This window comes from Lagopus muta, chromosome 12, assembly GCF_023343835.1.
Source record: "Lagopus muta isolate bLagMut1 chromosome 12, bLagMut1 primary, whole genome shotgun sequence".
Lineage (NCBI taxonomy): Eukaryota > Metazoa > Chordata > Aves > Galliformes > Phasianidae > Lagopus > Lagopus muta.
Genome location: NC_064444.1, coordinates 7,640,994 through 7,658,867, shown reverse-complemented (window position 1 = coordinate 7,658,867; position 17,874 = coordinate 7,640,994). Strand labels below are relative to the sequence as shown.

General features: G+C 36.0%; 1 protein-coding gene and 1 long non-coding RNA gene across 8 annotated transcripts in view; one reads left to right on the top strand and one right to left on the bottom strand.

Moving 5' to 3' along the window:
• CDH11 (cadherin 11) overlaps nt 1-13,695 on the top strand; it is a 297,223-nt gene extending 283,528 nt beyond the window's left edge. For all 7 annotated transcript variants that reach the window (XM_048958477.1, XM_048958481.1, XM_048958479.1 and 4 more), the window contains 6 exons: nt 445-698; nt 1,678-1,814; nt 2,029-2,150; nt 2,940-3,057; nt 9,566-9,817; nt 10,796-13,695. In XM_048958477.1, coding sequence (XP_048814434.1) covers nt 445-698; nt 1,678-1,814; nt 2,029-2,150; nt 2,940-3,057; nt 9,566-9,817; nt 10,796-11,292 — 1,380 coding nt within the window. In that variant the 3' untranslated portion in view covers nt 11,293-13,695. The remainder of the gene's footprint in view (nt 1-444; nt 699-1,677; nt 1,815-2,028; nt 2,151-2,939; nt 3,058-9,565; nt 9,818-10,795) is intronic.
• On the bottom strand, nt 3,064-16,256 carry LOC125699194 (uncharacterized). Its single transcript, XR_007379479.1, has 4 exons — nt 16,148-16,256; nt 14,374-14,453; nt 14,065-14,119; nt 3,064-8,592 (listed from the first exon to the last, which is right to left on the bottom strand). It is a non-coding gene; the product is annotated as an uncharacterized LOC125699194 (long non-coding RNA).
• Between the last annotated feature and the right edge of the window lie 1,618 nt (nt 16,257-17,874).

The window sequence follows — 17,874 nt, the reverse complement described above, 5'->3', positions numbered from 1 at the left end:
AGGAAAAAAGAGAACATCATAACTTCTCTTTTGTGCATATCCATATTTAAAGGAACACGTACCAGCTTGGGATAGATCAAGCCTGACATTCTGTAGGTAATCCTGTCCCATCCATCCCTCTTTTGTGCAGTGCAACAGGCAGCATCAAGAAAACATTAATTTTGCCAGTAAAAATCATTTCCTGAAAGATTCAGGAAGCAAAGAGCAAGACAAGGATTCTGTCTTGGTATTTTCAGTTTCTTCATATGCTGCTCCATACATAGAATGTAGCTCCTTCTACTTGAGTCTTTTTGTTTTTAAATACACACATTTCAGTCCAAGCTTGTTGACAGATATGCTCACATTTGTTGTATGTTATTGAATACTAGGGGACTGTTTACTGCTTTTACACTCCAGTTTAACTAACTACGTTCAATGAATGGGTTATTTTCTTGTTTCTCTCAGGTCTTGGATTTTGAAACCAAAAAGTCCTACAGTCTGAAGGTAGAGGCAGCCAACGTGCATATTGATCCGAAGTTCATCAGCAATGGGCCATTCAAGGACACAGTAACAGTGAAGATTACAGTGGAAGACGCTGATGAGCCGCCTGTATTTTTAAAACCAAGTTATATTTTTGAAGTACAAGAAAATGCAGCATCTGGTACTGTGGTTGGAAAAGTACATGCCAAAGATCCTGATGCTGCAAACAGTGCTATAAGGTATGCTCCATTAGAGCAGGGCGTTTATTTCTAAAGCACTTTAAGCTTTTAGAATTGTTATGCAAATTACTAAGGTAGCATAACAGACCTAGGATAGCAATATTCTAAATTTGCCCAGAATATTTAGTAACAGTAACCATACAGGTACTGTTCTTAAAGTCCATAGCACAAAGAAATACTTACCATTGCTATATCTACCTAAAACACACATAAGGACATCTGAGTTAGACACTATTCTATGCTTCATTTTTTAAATAAAATATCCTGTGCTATTATCACAGCATTTTTTTTCCTTGGAAAATAGAATTCTGGGCAGTAGATTGTGCTCTATGTTGGGTAATTGTAAAGGATTTGTTTCTAAAAACAAGTACAAATACATACCTTTCTGCAATTATATTAGGAAGTCTTCTATTAGTTTATCTTTATCATGTTCTCAGTGTAGCTTAAATTGTAAAACACTTTCATGGGTATAAATAACATTTCAAAGACTTGCATTGTAAATATACAAGAATCAGAGGTGTGTACAACTACGGAACTGTGTAGATAATAGATAATATTTAATAATCTGGAGTGATCAGTTAACACTGAGTAATCCAAAGAGCAGCAGATGTACTTAAAAGATCTTTGATCAATATGAAGCAGATAAAAACATAAAAAAGTCTCAGATATTTAAATAAATATCTCAGTGGGTATTTTTATCATGTATTGTAAAAGAAGAACATAAATGTTTTGGTGTTTTAACATAGGGAGTTCAAAGAACAATAATTTCCATTTACTGAAAGCATACTGGCATAATTTTTTTCTACACATAGAATTGAAACTGGTCAACCTACTTTTAAAAGAACCACATATCATCCCATTGATAACACGGGTAGGGCTTACAGTTATTTAAAAAAGATGATGTTATAAAACAAACTTGAATGCATGAAACTGCTAAGTCTTTCTGTTGTTTAATTACTCATTTTTCAATCTTCTTTAGGTATTCAATTGATCGTCACACTGACCTTGAAAGATATTTTACTATTAATGCAGACGATGGCAACATCAAGACAATAAAAGCTTTGGATAGGGAAGAAATTGCTTGGCATAATATCTCTGTCTTTGCTGTTGAAGTCCGTAAGTATTTCACAGAGTTCTTTTATAATCAGTGATGTAAATTCTGTAGTCTTCCACTTGTCTCAGCTTGGTACGCTGCAATAAATCCCAGTAGAAATACTTAAGCCTATTTCTTCTTTACTTGTACACAGCTCATACAGTTTTTGCTGGGATTTTACTTGTTTCAAGGGGTCTTCCCTCTTCCATTTCATTCTGATTTTGCTAACTCCCATAGACAAGCAACACCAGGAAGCCAAAGTTCCAGTTGCAATTAAGGTTGTTGATGTCAATGACAATGCTCCAAAATTTGCAGCAGCCTATGAACCGTATGTCTGTGAGAATGCTCGAACCAATCAGGTATGCCTGTGCTCTCCCACCATCCCTGCACATCAATTTCTTACTTTGGAGTGTTTAGCCCAGTTTTGTATTGGCAGGTCAAATATATATATTTTTAAATTTTGGCCAAAATATATTAAACAAACAGAAACATAATTTCGTTTGTTTTTATTTTGAATTACTACAAACTGTTAGCAATAGAGTGCTTTGAATTTTGAATGTGACTGGTGTTGACTGTGGGGATCCACCAGTAAAGAAGCTGCTTGGGAACAACTCACTCAGTTGAGCTTGTTTCAGATATTAAGATATTCAGATATTAAGAAATACTCAGCAGCTTGTAAGGGTCACAGTACACTGTTTGAGGGGAATTAGCCTAAAGATTTATCTCTGAAGAAAAAGAATAGCATCAGATGAAAATAAGGCTCTACACACTGTCTGCACTTCAGGACTTAGTGTAGCAGTTTGGAAAAGATGTGCTAACTCAGTGTGAGCTGCTGAAGTTTCTGCAAACTTTTATTTAGCTTACTAATTTAACGTTAGCAAAAATTTGCATATAAGAACGTGTGGGTAGGTGTATACTTTTACATCTATAAATGTAAAATGTAATACCAAATAAAGATTGAATTCCAGTTTTTAGTAAGTATGCACTATGTTTATAATTACATACATCTGCTGAGATGCTTTGCAGTTTTCAGCTATATCATTTGACTTTCCAAGTTCTACATATTCAAATGATTTCTCAGAAAGCTATCTGTGTGTGGTGCATCCAAAGAAGGAGCTGTTTGCTTACAGACTACTTTTCTTTTACAGCAATTTATTACAATTAGTGCTGATGACAAAGATGATTCAGCCAACGGACCAAGATTTATCTTCAGTTTACCACCTGAAATTATTCATAATCCAAACTTTACACTCAGAGACAACAGAGGTTTGTATGCAGGTTTCCTTTATAATAATGGCCAAAGGAAAACTAATGCCCAACTTAATGTCACGCAACAGCATTTTCATTAATTTTGACAGAGTGCCTCTTTTCTAGAGGTTTAGAGTTAAAGGAAGAAGAAATACAGCTCAAATATGGGGATGTTCTTGGAATAATGCAGTGCTTGTTAACTCACTTTCATTTTCCTGAATACATATGTTAAATTACATAATAATGCTCTGCATGTAAATCCACAGCCTCTTCATTTTCCAGGAAGAGGGTGAAAAGCACCGACAAAATTGTTCAATAAATGTGAATGGCAGAGCTCTTTGATTTAAACAAAACTACTTGGTAAGCTAGAATTAGTGGAGAAATACATCCTCCATTACACTGTCTGTATTTATTTGTTCATCTAACTGTGCTTGCTATTTTTTGGGCCACAAGAGAATGCAGACTAGGGTCTAATGGAAAAAGTCAGTACCACACTAACTTACTGTACAAAATTATTGCCTTGAAATGGAAATCCAGATGGGGCGCATCTCAGCATATAGGTATCATAGAATCATAGAATCATAGAATCACCAAGGTTGGAAAAGACCTTCAAGATCATCCAGTCCAACTGTTCACCTATTCCCAGTAGCTCCCACTAAACCATGTCCCTCAACACAACATCCAGCCTTTCCTTGAACACCCCCAGGCTCGGTGACTCCACCACCTCCCTGGGCATCCATTCCAGTGCCTGACCACCCTTTCTGAAAAGTAATACTTCCTAATGTCAAGCCTGAATCTCCCCTGCCGTAGCTTGAAGCCATTCCCTCTGGTCCTATCACTAATGACACGAGAAATCATGATCCCTTTACCAATTTTCTGTTAATGAGGTATTCTTATAATGAAGTACTGCAGTCACAATGAGTACAATAAGAGGTAAGAAATTTGTACAGGGAAAAAAAAAGGCATAGATGAAAGCCAGAATTTATTTGATCTTCTGACATGGTAACATCAGTGAACCTAACTTGCCAAAGGCTCAGGAAGCCAGAGACTTAAAAAGAGAGAGAAAATGAAAATACAAATTCAGCCATTATAAATATTTATTATATTTTCTTAGTGGTAATCATTATGACATTCATGTTCAATGTTCATTTGTTTTTTTCCTGTATGGGGAAAAAAAATACAGTTTCAGTTCCTGAGAAATTAGTTTTAATTAGCAAACTTTAATGTTTGAAGGAAACTCGGACTCTTTTCTGAAATGTAGTACTCATTTGAACTGGCTTAAATAATGAATCCAACGGATTCAGTCTCAACTGCCAGAAATACAAAAGGCAACATCACCAGCAACAACTTTTTTTCTCCCAAGTGTTTTGTTCTGGTATGCTTTCTGCCTCTATAAAAACCTGAAATGAGGGTAGCTGTCATCAGAGTTCCAAAACAAAAACTCCGTAATTCTTGAAGGATCAAAGTAATATTGTTGCCTAGTGCTTGACACTTGTACATACATAAGCAATTCAAAAAGGATCCAGTGAAGAGGACATATTTATTCTCTTTAATGTAGTAAAACACAATTTTTGAAAAATTGATGAATGTATTTTTAGAGAAGTAAATAAAAATGAATTATTTACTTGAGACCCTGAGGCCAAATTTCTCCTTAAGAGGTAATTTATGGTCATTGCACCAAACTGAAAGTGTTTCAGAGTATTTAATCTAAGAGAGAACAGATAGGTTAGAATTGAGATGCTCTGATACAGCTGCAGGCAAATGATATTTTGGTCTTACTTCAGACAACTGCATTAATCCTTCATTTCCACGTGCAGCAAATTAATTTTTTTAATAATTATTATTTTAATGACAAAGGTAATCCAGATAAAAATGTTTTGCAGTGGAAATGATGATACATGTTGAATGCAGAGGCTGACAATTGTAGAAAAGGTTATTTAAACTAGTTGATACTTAAGACCAAATCTTCCTGTATAATTTTGTAACTAGGAAATAAATATTATAAAGCAATCCATCCATTTGCAAACAGTCATTTCATCATTTTTGTATAATCTTTATTGAATACATGTTGTCAGTGTAATTATTTCTCTATTTTTTTAATATTAGATATGATAATTAAAATTATACATACTTTCATAGAAAGAACTTTTCAGAGAGAGCGTTACTATCGGCAAGTCAAATAATTTACATGATCATTTAAAGTTTCTTTTTTCATTTGTAAATCTGAGCAGCTACATACCGTGCCATCACTTTCAGAGCAAATTACTAGTTTCAGAGAAAAATGGCTTTATTAACTGTGGAGAACAGTTAATGAAAACTCCAATGTTTGGGACTATTACAGAACTTTAAAGTGAATAGAGTCCTATAATTATCATTTAATAGTTTCTTTCTACAACCCCTAAAAGTAATCACATATTGCAGTACTCCAAAAAAGTAATCACATCCCACATCCTATTAATAGCCTACTGTGTTACCAACTTTTTCAGCTGAGACTATCTTCCATAGAAAACATGAGATAATGGCTTATCACATGCTGTGATAAAACACCAAATTACTTTTGTGCTGTTTACTTACATTACACCACATAAATAAACAGCACTGTGTTAGCCTGGGCCCTGTTCAGTTTCAGTCCATTGATGTCAGAGCTTCAAAAGACCAGCAGAGGCTCGTGACACTTCTCAAAAGAGAGATGGATTTTTAACAGATGGATTTCCTGCTTTAAATCCTGCTCTGTCCTCAAATGAAATGCCCTTTACGTGGACTCACCTTGTATGAGCCCGGCACGCAGCCAGTATTGCTGGAAGTACTGCAACCACCCTGCTATTGCTTGCTGCACAAGGATTTGTTATACCACACAAAATTCAAGTGTAGCAATGTTTCCAAATACGCCACACACAGCTTTATAAAGACTGAAATTAAGTTTGTAAGTCAGTTCACTAAAATCAGTGACTAAAATCCGTTTTTTCAATATAAAAACACTCTCTTGCACTCCACCTTTTAATCAAGAGATTTTGAAGCATATGAACAGTAAAATATAGTGTTTTGCCATGGATTTTCTGTAGCACTTACCAGCACTTAGTAATGATTTCAGGCACTTGGACACCTGGAATTCTTCAGGCTTCCCGCTGAGTCAACACTCTCTTTCTGCTGAAGGTGACAATATTCACGATGCACTCAGCTTCTTTCATCTAGAAGCATCTTAACGTAGTATTGGGATACACAAGCCTCCTAAAGCTAATCTGTTGTTACCTTTATGTAGAAGAAAAACTGGGAAAGCATCAAAGAAACCACCAGAAAAAGGAGAATCAAAAATCAGAAAAATCAACTGTAATCATCTTCATGACACAATGCAACTTTAACTTTTAATTTGAAAGATTTCATAGAGAGTTCGTGCGGTTTTCACTTACAACAATTTTGGATATTGGAAATTCCAGGCAATAATAGCTGAAAAATGAGAATATGTGTATTTTTCTGGATGACATCAGAGTGAATATTTTCTTGTTTTTGTCTTTGTGTTCTCTAAGACTGACAGCCTGGTAGCTCCCATATGTGTTAATAGTTTTAAGCCAGTACTGACATTTAGCTTCTGTTTCTTGGCTTAAAAAATGCCATTATACCTGGATTATAGTTATACTCCTGGGACTTGAAAATGATGAAAAATCAAGGATGAGAATATTATCTAGGATTACATGTTTTCTTTTGTTTAAGTAAAGAAGGTTTTTATTTTTCTCTTGTGGATATTATGTCCCTTCTAAATGTGAGAATTGAACAGAAAAAGAAAAAAAAAAAAAAGATGCAGTAATCCTTTTTCAATTTTAAAAAGGTGTGCTGATTGGATTTTAAGTTTAAAAAATTGCAGTGAACTAGAAATCACCCACTGGATCACATTCAGCCTTAGTATAACACAGTTGACCATAGTGGAGCTGGCCGTACTTCATAACTGAATAATTTGCTATCCTTTTCCAGTAGGAATACTATTTAAGCTGCCAACATTCAGGAAAAATACAATATAAAAAAAAAGAAAAAAGAAAAAAAGTAATCTACAGACTAAATATACTGATACATGATATTGTCTGTGTTCCCTTTCAGATTGCCTCTGCAGCCCCTAGGTAGTTGCATCTCCAGCCTTATATTAATGTTCATATATATGTATTTTGCCACAAGAGTTATCTGCCTATTGCCCTCTTTAACATAGCAGAGTAGATCTTTGTTTCCATTTCCATGTCAATTAAATGAATAAATAAATACACTTTAGTCAATTCTTTGGAGTTTTTTGACTCTATATCAATAGATGTTAAAGTATCAGTTGATGTGTTAATAGATGATAGATCTTTTATTTCTGTTTATATCAAATTGTCATGAACCCAGTAATTTAATGTCCAAAAATAAGATGCCTATCACACAAACATTGATATTGCTAAGGTTCTAAAAAATGATGCCACAAAACCTAGATGGACTAATGTTTAGAAGGGTAAAATTACTGTGAAGAGACAAAAGAGCACCTCTAAAAAACAAAAGTGATAAATTATCAGATCTTTATCAGCTTTTCTATCCTCAGCAAATAGGACCATTAAGTAAAGGAGAAGTTAGCAAGTTTTTTCCTACCTGGGACATCAGTGTCTCAAAGACTACAGTTCTGTGGTGCAGACGTAACCAGTCTGGGCATCAATTGTGCTGGGCCTGGCAGAAGAAGCAAAGACATTAACTTACTCATTCTACATATAACAAACAGATTGTATATAGGACAGTCCTAAAGAAACTCATCCTTTTTTTTGCTGTGATCTTCAAAGAGTTCCAGTAAGCAGGGCCCCAGGACAGGCATTCTTCTCATCCAGTAAATTGCTCTGTGTCCAGCAAATCTGGGGTCTATTTCAGACCTTCTCCTGCTTCAAGGGTACTGTCTGTAAAGGTGGTTAATACAAGGCAAGGATACTTAACTTTTAGTATAATTTATTCACAGATTTTCAAGGAAAAAAACAGTGATTAGATAATTAAAAAGAGGTTTTATGGTTTGCATTATTAAATTCTTGAATTTATGCTGACTCTTCAACAGGAAAATGATTAATCTTCTGCAGTACCTCAAGGCAGCAATAAAATGGAGGAGAATAGCCCTCCATTAGTAGATAAAAGGACCTTTCTTTTCTCTCTTTTCTTTTTGTTAGATAGTGGAAAATCCATTCTGAAAACAGAAAAGGTTGTGAGAAGTAAATCTTTGTCATAAACTAGTTTTTGAAGGTCTGAAAGCCACAGATACGGTTGTTTCATTTTACTTTCTTATTTCAGGGTGTTTACGAATTTATAAACTTTGATTCAGTCTGAGAGCTGAAAAACAAGAAGTACAAATAAAGAAATGCTGTTCATGTTTCCATGCCTTTTTCTGGTCAGGCTGGGAGCAGGAAGCACTGGCTGCCTCATTCCAGTGTTTCATTTCACACACTTCCCTTTCAAATGCTCTTGCTCCAGGGAGAATGAAGGACTATCCAAAGTGACCTCTGTGCTGAGAGAGCAGCTTGGTTTCCATGCTCTGGACCAGGAGGCCCAAGGCATGCAACTCTTCAGAGAGAACAAACAGAAATAGTGTTAGAGTGAGGACTATCTTAACTCTTGTGTCATGGGCACATAAGTAATCACGTGCCCCAAAAGACTGTGTATATGTGATCGAGTTGTCTGACTTCTGGCTTTGAGGAGTTTGGGTGAAAAACTAGTTCTGCCAAAATGTGGCTTACTTCACTGTGTCCTATTGAAACAGATGAACAAATCTGCTAATACGCGGTATGTGTTGACTTCTCTATCTTGATGGGAGACTTTGCTTCTTCCATTCCTGTAGGTCTGATACCAAGCACAATAACTCAGGGATTTGCTTTCTTCCCCTCCACCAGAGGTTTTCATCCTGGAAAAAGCCTAGAACTTGCACAGAGAGCAATGCCAAGGCCCAGTCATTCTAGTAGCTGATGAAGTATTGTGGATTTCCCAGAAAGTTAGCGAGGTGCTAAAGATACTACTCTCATCATCTATGATAATCATTTGTAGAATAAGCTTTCAAAAACATATGTACTTTTTAGTATAGTTAACATATCAGATTGCCTTAGCGCTGGTATGTCTAATATTTAGCTGCTTATATGATGCCTGTTTTATAATAATCATAAACATTATGAGTTGCAAAATCATTGCTTTGTTTACTGTGACCATATTGCCTTATGGTGTTTAAGTAATTTGTGAACTCACATATGCGGGCTGCTAAGATTCTTTGAAAAGAGAACAATATATATGCAAATCAGTATTAACAAAGAGAACTAGATGTTGTGTTCCTAATCACCCTAAAATAATTAAAATGTATTGTAGTACTGTGTGAAGGAAATGTAGGACTGTAATGTTTTGGGTCATTATGAAGGTGTCCTGGTTGTTTTTACATGCTAAATCATCTGAAAATTCAGTGCCATTGCAGTAATATATATTTTTTCCATATTTACTAAGGGGATGGATGACTTTGAGGAAAAAATGATGACTATCTCTCTTCTTTAAACAGATAACACTGCAAGCGTTCTTGTTAGACGTGAAGGATTTAGTCGTCAAAAGCAAGACTTGTACCTTCTTCCCATTGTAATAAGTGATGGAGGACTCCCCCCTATGAGCAGCACCAACACCCTGACCATCAGAGTCTGTGGCTGTGACAGCAATGGCTCCTTGCTCTCCTGTAATGCTGAAGCCTACATCCTCAGTGCAGGATTAAGCACCGGAGCTTTAATCGCCATTCTTGCCTGCATTGTGATTTTGCTCGGTAAAGTAGTTATTTACTCATTCTTCTACAATTATTTGTATTTAAAAGTTAAGTTTGCCTTTCATTCCAAGGTGTATAAAAAAATCTTAATCTCTTACCATGTATTCTTATGACAGGCTGAAATGCAGTATATGATGACTGCAATAGCAAACACGAGTGCATATGTCTGGGTGCGCTCAAAGAATGTCCTTTTGTGGCCCAGTATCAGTTAATCAGGAGTGCTGTTTAAAGGAGGTCACGACATACAGTTTTAAGTTTTGTGATCTTCCCTGGATGACAGGTTCCTTATTGAGGTCAGCCAGGATTAATGGCTCCTGCCAGCTATTTCCCTCCAACTTCTCTTGTGTGGAAGACAAATGAAGGGCTTGGAAGATTTGCTTTTAAGAAAGTGCTATAAAGCATTTCCTATTTGAAAATATTTATATAAAATGTTTTAATCTACTCCTATTATTTAACAGCCATTATTTTCTTATATATTTAAGTTATTTTAAAGAAATCTGCAGTGAGAAGAAACACATCAGTAAAGACGTGTGTTCAGCTGTTGCTTCAGAACAATTCCATTTTCATGGAATGCCCAGAACGTTGGATTTTAGCTTTGGGCATACAAGAGAGAGAAGAGACTCATCCTGTTTTGCTGCAAGCAGACGTGATCGGACCGCTCAGGGGCGGTGCTGCAGCAGTCACATAGCACTAGGGGCCCACAAATCCTTTTCATGAATTAAAGTTATGCAGTAATAAACAATTAGTATGTGTAGTGGCATTCAGCCCAAAGAGAAACCTTCAAACCCTTATGTTCAACTCCGTGTACAAACATCATTGCTTTTACTTAGCTGGGTATGCTAAAAATACAGATGCTAGCAAAACCACATGCTGAACTGAAGCATAAAAGCTAAGATTTCAAAGAATGCAATAATCTAGTTATAAAGCAGTTTCTGTTTGAGAGTGAAGTCTAACTTCTTTTCTTTTTTTTCCCTATAGTCATTGTAGTGTTGTTTGTAACACTGAAGAGGCAGAAGAAAGAACCTCTGATTGTTTTTGAAGAAGAAGATGTCCGTGAGAACATTATTACTTACGATGATGAAGGAGGAGGAGAGGAAGATACTGAAGCTTTTGACATAGCTACCTTGCAGAACCCTGATGGCATCAATGGATTTATTCCTCGTAAAGACATAAAACCTGAGTATCAGTATATGCCAAGACCGGGGCTTCGACCAGCTCCCAATAGTGTTGATGTTGATGATTTCATCAACACAAGAATACAGGAGGCTGATAATGATCCAACTGCTCCTCCCTATGACTCTATTCAGATCTATGGCTATGAAGGAAGAGGCTCAGTGGCTGGTTCACTTAGCTCATTAGAGTCAGCGACAACAGATTCTGATTTGGACTACGACTATCTACAAAACTGGGGACCTCGATTTAAGAAACTTGCAGACTTGTATGGCTCCAAAGACACTTTTGATGATGATTCTTAACAATAAAGTTTAATATTTGGCCTTAAGAACTGTGTCCAATGTTCTGAAGAATCCAGAAGAAATGTAAGCAGGTATTTTTTTAAAAATCAAGAAAAGTCTCATTTAAACATTTGACAGAAGGGATTCCTTTGATAAAAAAGGACAAAAAAGTGGTAAATACTGTGAAGTACCTTTTCCTACAAAAGGCAAATGCAGAAGTTGGCTGCCAACTTCACTAGAGGAAAAAAACCCACTTAAGAAACACAGAATATTTAAATGAAGGAAAATGCTAAAAGTGAACCTACAGAGAAGGGAAATCTTTTATGTATTATGAACATCTAAATCTTTTATGTCAAAGAAGCTTCCACAAATTAGAAAAGTTAACAGTTCTGAGCTGTAATTTCGCCTTAAACTATGGACACTCTATATGGTAGTGCATTTTTAAACTTGAAATATATAATATTCAGCCAGCTTAAACCCATATGATGTATGTACAGTACAATGTACAATTATTATGTCTCTTGAGCATCAAACTTGTTACAGCTGATTCTTGTAAATCTTTTTGCTTATACTTTCATCTTGAACTAATACGTGCCAGATATAAAAACTCTGTCTTGTTGCAGTGGGAGGCGCCCTATTTCTATGTCATTTTTAATGTATCTATTTGTACAATTTTAAAATTCTTATTTTAGTATACATACAAATATCAGTATTCTGACATGTAAGAAATGTTACAGCATCACACTTATATTTTATGAACATTGTACTGTTGCTTTAATATGTGCTTCAATATAAGAAGCAGACTTTGAAATAAACTGATTCTTTTTTTAATTCTTGTTCTGGTTATTAAGCATATAAGAACAAAACATAGTGTTTCTAATGTCCCATTTATAGTTCTGACTAATTTACTACAGTTGTGACCTTTTAATAGCCTTATTTATTATGTGTTTGTAGTTGGTTTGTTGCCTTGTTAAGTGATTATTTAAAAATCAAGTACATTTTAAAAATGTTTCTTAGATTTAAAAAAAAAAAAAGTGTAACGTCTGGTGAACATTTTGTACCCTCTATCTACAGCTTGTGGCTGCTCCCAGAACACAGTAATAATCTTCCTATAATACTACTGTGTTTTCTGGATTAAATTAAGTGTAATACTTTTAAATATGTCCCATATAATATGCATTTATCTTACGTCTTAGGAATTCCAGAGGTTTCAGAACTGACTTTACAAGTGGACAGGAGTACTCTGTGCTTACAGCTTACTCCAGGCTTGTGATTTCCCTGTGCTAAACTGCAGGTTTTAGAGACTGAAATCTGACCCCATTTAGCTATAAGTTCCCTAAAGACTGTTCTACCTGGCAATTACCTTACGTGAATATTAATTAAGTTTCTGGCACTTACTTTTATTTTATTTTTCATTTATTGCAGTAGAATAGAATCATCCACCGATAGGAAGGTGTTTTGATTTGTGATGACAGAAATACGGAGTGCTTTCAGAGTCGTTCTTTGTAATGTATGTTTTTAATCGAAAAATGATCTATAACTTTTTTTATATTAGTTCAGAACGAGCAAGGGATTGGAATATGTTCCGTGCATCCACATTTTCAGCATCTGTGTACAGCTGTAGTTCTTCTAAATTTAATATAGTTTGCTGTTTAGGGTCAGAGATCAGCAGCTGCAATATGGGAAGAGGCAATAAATAGAAGTGATATCCATTTTTCTACTGTTCATTTTACAGACCCTGTCCTTCATTTGCAGTCAGGTACCCAACTGCTTGATCTGAGAGGAAATCTGATCTGTTGGTGTATTGCTTTTCTGAAGACCCCCATGTATGTAGTTAGATTAAAATTTAGCTCATTAAAATTATGAATGACGTTTCAGCTCTATAATCACAACATATTCACTTGTCCCATTATCCCTATGTTTTATGAGGCAGAGTTTGCTAAATCAGCAGATTTGCTCTATAATGTTTATTGTTATATTTCACTTTATTATAGCTGTATGCATTCTATATAATTCTATAGTTTATTATTAACTTGGTTCAAATTCCTTTGCCTGTTGATTTTTCTCTGTTTATAATCCAAAGAATATTTTGCTAGATTTGCACATTTCTCCATTTTAAATTTAAATAAATATTGAAAAACGAAATGAGTATCAATTTACAAATTAACAAATGGAAATAAAGTTAAAAAAAAAAAAAAAAAGTCATTTGTAGGACTCCATCCTCATTGATGCTATCTATCTGGTTTTGTTTCACTATTGAGCAAGGTTTAGAATTAATAACTGCATTTTCTACATTTTTATGTTTGATTTTTAAGAAGGACATTGTCAACTACATTTTTTAAGTTTCAAATGCTTTGAGTTTTTAGTCTCTATTGTTTGTAGCACTCTCGTAGATGCTTGGAAATAAATTTTCTTTCCCTGCTGGTTTTGTCCTTTTTCATTTGATTATTTTTCCCTTTCCCACTGAATATGCAATTATGATTGTGCTTTATTAAGTTAGTCTTGCTAATCTCAGCCAACACTACCTCTGAAATGCTGGGAATTATACTCATTAGGTATCATCTGCAGCACCCCAATGAACAGCGTATTTTGGCACAGATACAGAACATCTATTTGTGTTAAACTTCACAGCAGTGGTCACTGGAGTCTCATGCTCATAATGTGAGTGTAAAAATCTGCCCAGCACAGCAGTCCTGGGTTAGCCCCAACACAAATTGGAGAAGAATGTGAGCTGGGGCTGTAGTTTGTGCCAGCGTTTCCAAACGCCTGAGGAACCTGGGAAGGGATTTTTACCTGCAGGAGCTGTTTTGGGGCAGTCTCCCTCACTCCCTGATGGAGCTTCACATTCCTGAAAGGCAACAGAAAGATTCATTATAACTTCAATGGGTTTGAAGGCAAACCATAATTAATAGGAGGAGCATCACAACTCTGAAGCAGGTAAGTTAAGGGATCCTAGCAAGTGCAGGCGATGCTTCAGCCTCTTATACATTCTGCTTGCAGCATCATTTAGAGATGGAAGAGCAGGGGAGACAAGAAAACTCTTCCAAATACTTTCAGTGAATGGAGTATGTGTATGTGCTCTTGCTGGCAAAAAATACTCACCTCCTTGTCTGGCTGCTTGTCACCTAGAAATCTTTCATCTGAGGAAGGTTGTTCTGTCCCCTTTCTCTCATACAGCCACACTGTAAACATACACATTTTTTCTCATCACTAGCAAAAAGCAATTAGGTATGCTGGTTCAGTGCTGGTTGCTAAGGGAACTCTCAAAACCTAAACTGATAGGGGAGGGAAGGGTTTGTTTGGGGTTTTTAAGTTGTCTCTGTCATGTTGTTGCCAATATGTCAAGCAGGTTTTGATACCATGTCAAAGGGTACAAGCTTGTAAGCTTGATACCAACATTTACATTGTGCACAGTCGTGTCTCAGAAACTGATATGACCACGGATGAGAAAAGATTTTAAATAATTTACATGTTTTCTTGGCTCCACACTGTTGACTGACAAAATAAAATGCTCAGTTTTACTATGTTGTTGCTGATAAGCCTACTGAAACAGTGAAGAATGGAACTTTAAATCTGTCTCACAAAGAGACAACCTTAGCTTCCTGGGACCAGGAAGCCTGGAATTCTTTCACGCCTTAGCTATCCCAGGAGAATTCTCAGTTGTGTTTTGTTTATAAACACATAATAAAAATCTTTGCAAGTTTCCATATTGATGAGGAGGTGGTACAGAGGTTCTGTACTCAGAGATGAACAGTTGGCACCAGAATTACATTCTGCATTAAAACAACAGCAACAATAATAATAAATTGCTTGTGTAAGGCAATCAATGAGCTCAGTAATATTAGTTAGTTAGCTGCTAGTCTCTCGAGTTTTTTCTACTGTTATCTGTATTATTATATGTAACATCTGATGGACTTACTTCTTGATGCCTTAATCCAACACAGAGAACAGCCTGGCTTTTGGTTCTGCTCTGAGTGATGTTTTCAGCTTGTTCAGGTGGCCTACTAGTCATTAATCTCAGGTTTTGATAGGGAAACTTTTTTTGATAGATTTCAAATCTATCCCTGGTTCAGCTTGTCTCACCATGTACACCCAAGTCAAAAGAATAACAATTTTTACCAACTTGGACCTTCTCGCAAGTGAAATTCATAGTCATCTGAAAAATGTGCCTCTTGTAGTTCTGCACAAAATCCTGGGCCTTGCCTGTATTTTTTTTAACCTCCTCCCATAGTAACTTCAAAGCTGCTTCTGAAGTTAGCTCTTCTTGTCTCTCTTCTCATATCATAGGGAGTACAAAAGCTGTGACTTCATGCTCAAAGAGCAGCTGTGTTATTTGCACAGTGGATTTTGCCAATGTCCAAAATCCATCTCCAGTGCATAAGCAGTGGGTTATATGTGCCAAGGGCTCTGTAGTAATTTCAGCAGCATTTATGGAGCGTTTCATGTTTCTCCTTGGAAAGAAAGAGAACGCATACAGCCTCTTTCCAGGTCAGAAATATGCCCCTCCAGACTTTCTGTTCAAGCTAATTCACACTGTATAAATAATTATATATTAACTGGGAAAGGGGATTGAACCTAATTCTGAAATTACCACTGATGCTCTCGTGATTTGTCTAATTGCTAAACTCAAAAAAAAAATTATATATTTTATATATAAATTCATACACTTAGTATATAAAATCACAGAGTAAAGATGGATACAGATATTTAGTTTCCATTTAGTTCACTTTCAGTAACTTGTAATTGCATCAAGAACAGCAACATCACACCTAACACCTCCAAATTGTTAGACAAAGAACTCCATGCTTTTGTGGGAAATATGCTTTGGTAAGGCAACATCATCACTGGTAGTAATGAGGTATAAAACATCTCCTACCTGTCCTGGTTTCCACTGAAGCAGCATTAATAGCACAGCTATGCCTTGGTTGCTGCTGGGTGATGGAAGCACAATGATCCTGGTGGGTCCTTAACAGTTTGGGATATTCTATGATCTGTGATTATATGGTGAAAAAGGCTTCAGACTTTGTATGACTGCTTTAAACGGAAGTTAAGGATCTTCCTTTCATTCTTTACCTCTCTCTTATTTTCTCTCCTCTATTAACAAGTGAAAAACATGCCTATTTTAACTGACCAAATCCACACAGGTTGGAAAAGAAGACAAAAGCAGAAGCAACTAAAGAAACCCTTCACTTGAAGAAAGGTCTGGACAGCACTAAGTTATTCCATGAATCCATGACTGCTTTGGCCAATTCACAAACTTTTTCCAGCTCTGGCAGTAATAGATCTTGTGGACTTATTTACCATTCATCTCACGGAGGTGATTTAAACACAGAGAGCTTCTGTAGTATTATTTGAGATATATAGAAATTCTAAGGGGGGTGGTGATTTTAGAGTCATGACATATTCATTTCCTCTGCTACAAAACTTGATTTTCATGTCCAGCATGCTGTGCTGAGTGCCCTATCAATGGGTGGTAAAAAATAATTTTTCATGGAGTAATAAACTCCCTGGGGCTTGGTAAGATGGCTTTAGGAAGTCCCATTGTTCCCCCACCACTGCAGAAAGTCCCTTCCAGGACGCTGCTCACCCTGCCACAGCCCAAGTTGTATTTTCCTTCTTATTAGCATACTGAAAAAAGTCATCATTAATCAAATGCAAGCACATTTAGCAAAGTTCAATGTGTATGAAAAATTTATGTCAACCTTTAGGCTCTATGACAGCCCCAAGGCTTCACTTAATAAGTTCTATAATGACTTACTGTTAATGGCTGATTCACATTATCTCTTTGAGGTCTATGGGGCCTTTCAGTAACATTTTCTATTATTGATTATAGAGCTGTTGCACATCATCCAGACATGGAAGCAAAAGTATTGTTTATATTCTTTGCTTTCTAAAATGGAAATGTGGACACGTTAAACTATAAAAACTCATACAACATAATTTTATCTCTTTTGTGGTATGTGGCTCTAGTACAGTGCAACAGTAAATGAAAGAGTGTAGCTATTTCTGAAGGAGTGGCTGAAAATTACTAGAAGTTTGAAATGTCTTATCCGCTGATACAGAAGAAAACTACTCTTCAAAAACCACCATCATCCAACTATCAGTCACCCTTCCTAGCAGTCACAGAAGAGGTCAAAGACGGAATGGCTGACTGCCTCAGGTTCTGCAGAATTGGACACTAGTGAATCACACAATCTCCAACATGTAATTTCTTTCAGAATTTTACATGGAAAAAAATTACATTTCAATGGGAAAGGTTTCTGACAACTATGTACCATCTACTTCCGTGGCTTTACACAATGATCCAGCAAACTCTTTTTACTAAACACAATTTCTCAAGATTACTCAGTGCTTATAATCGTGTTATTATTTTTTAAAGCCTAGATCCTATATATGCTTACTATTTAGCACAGTGTTTACTACTGTGAATAAATGGTAGCAGTCATAATAGTAAGTATAATGAGGTAACTCTACTGTAATCTAAGTGCTCCCACACTACTGGAAGCTAATATCTCGCACTGTGTTGGAACATCGTTAAATGAAAGAATACGAGCACTTTATGTTCTTACACATACAGCTACTGCACTATAGACCCTGCTCTGA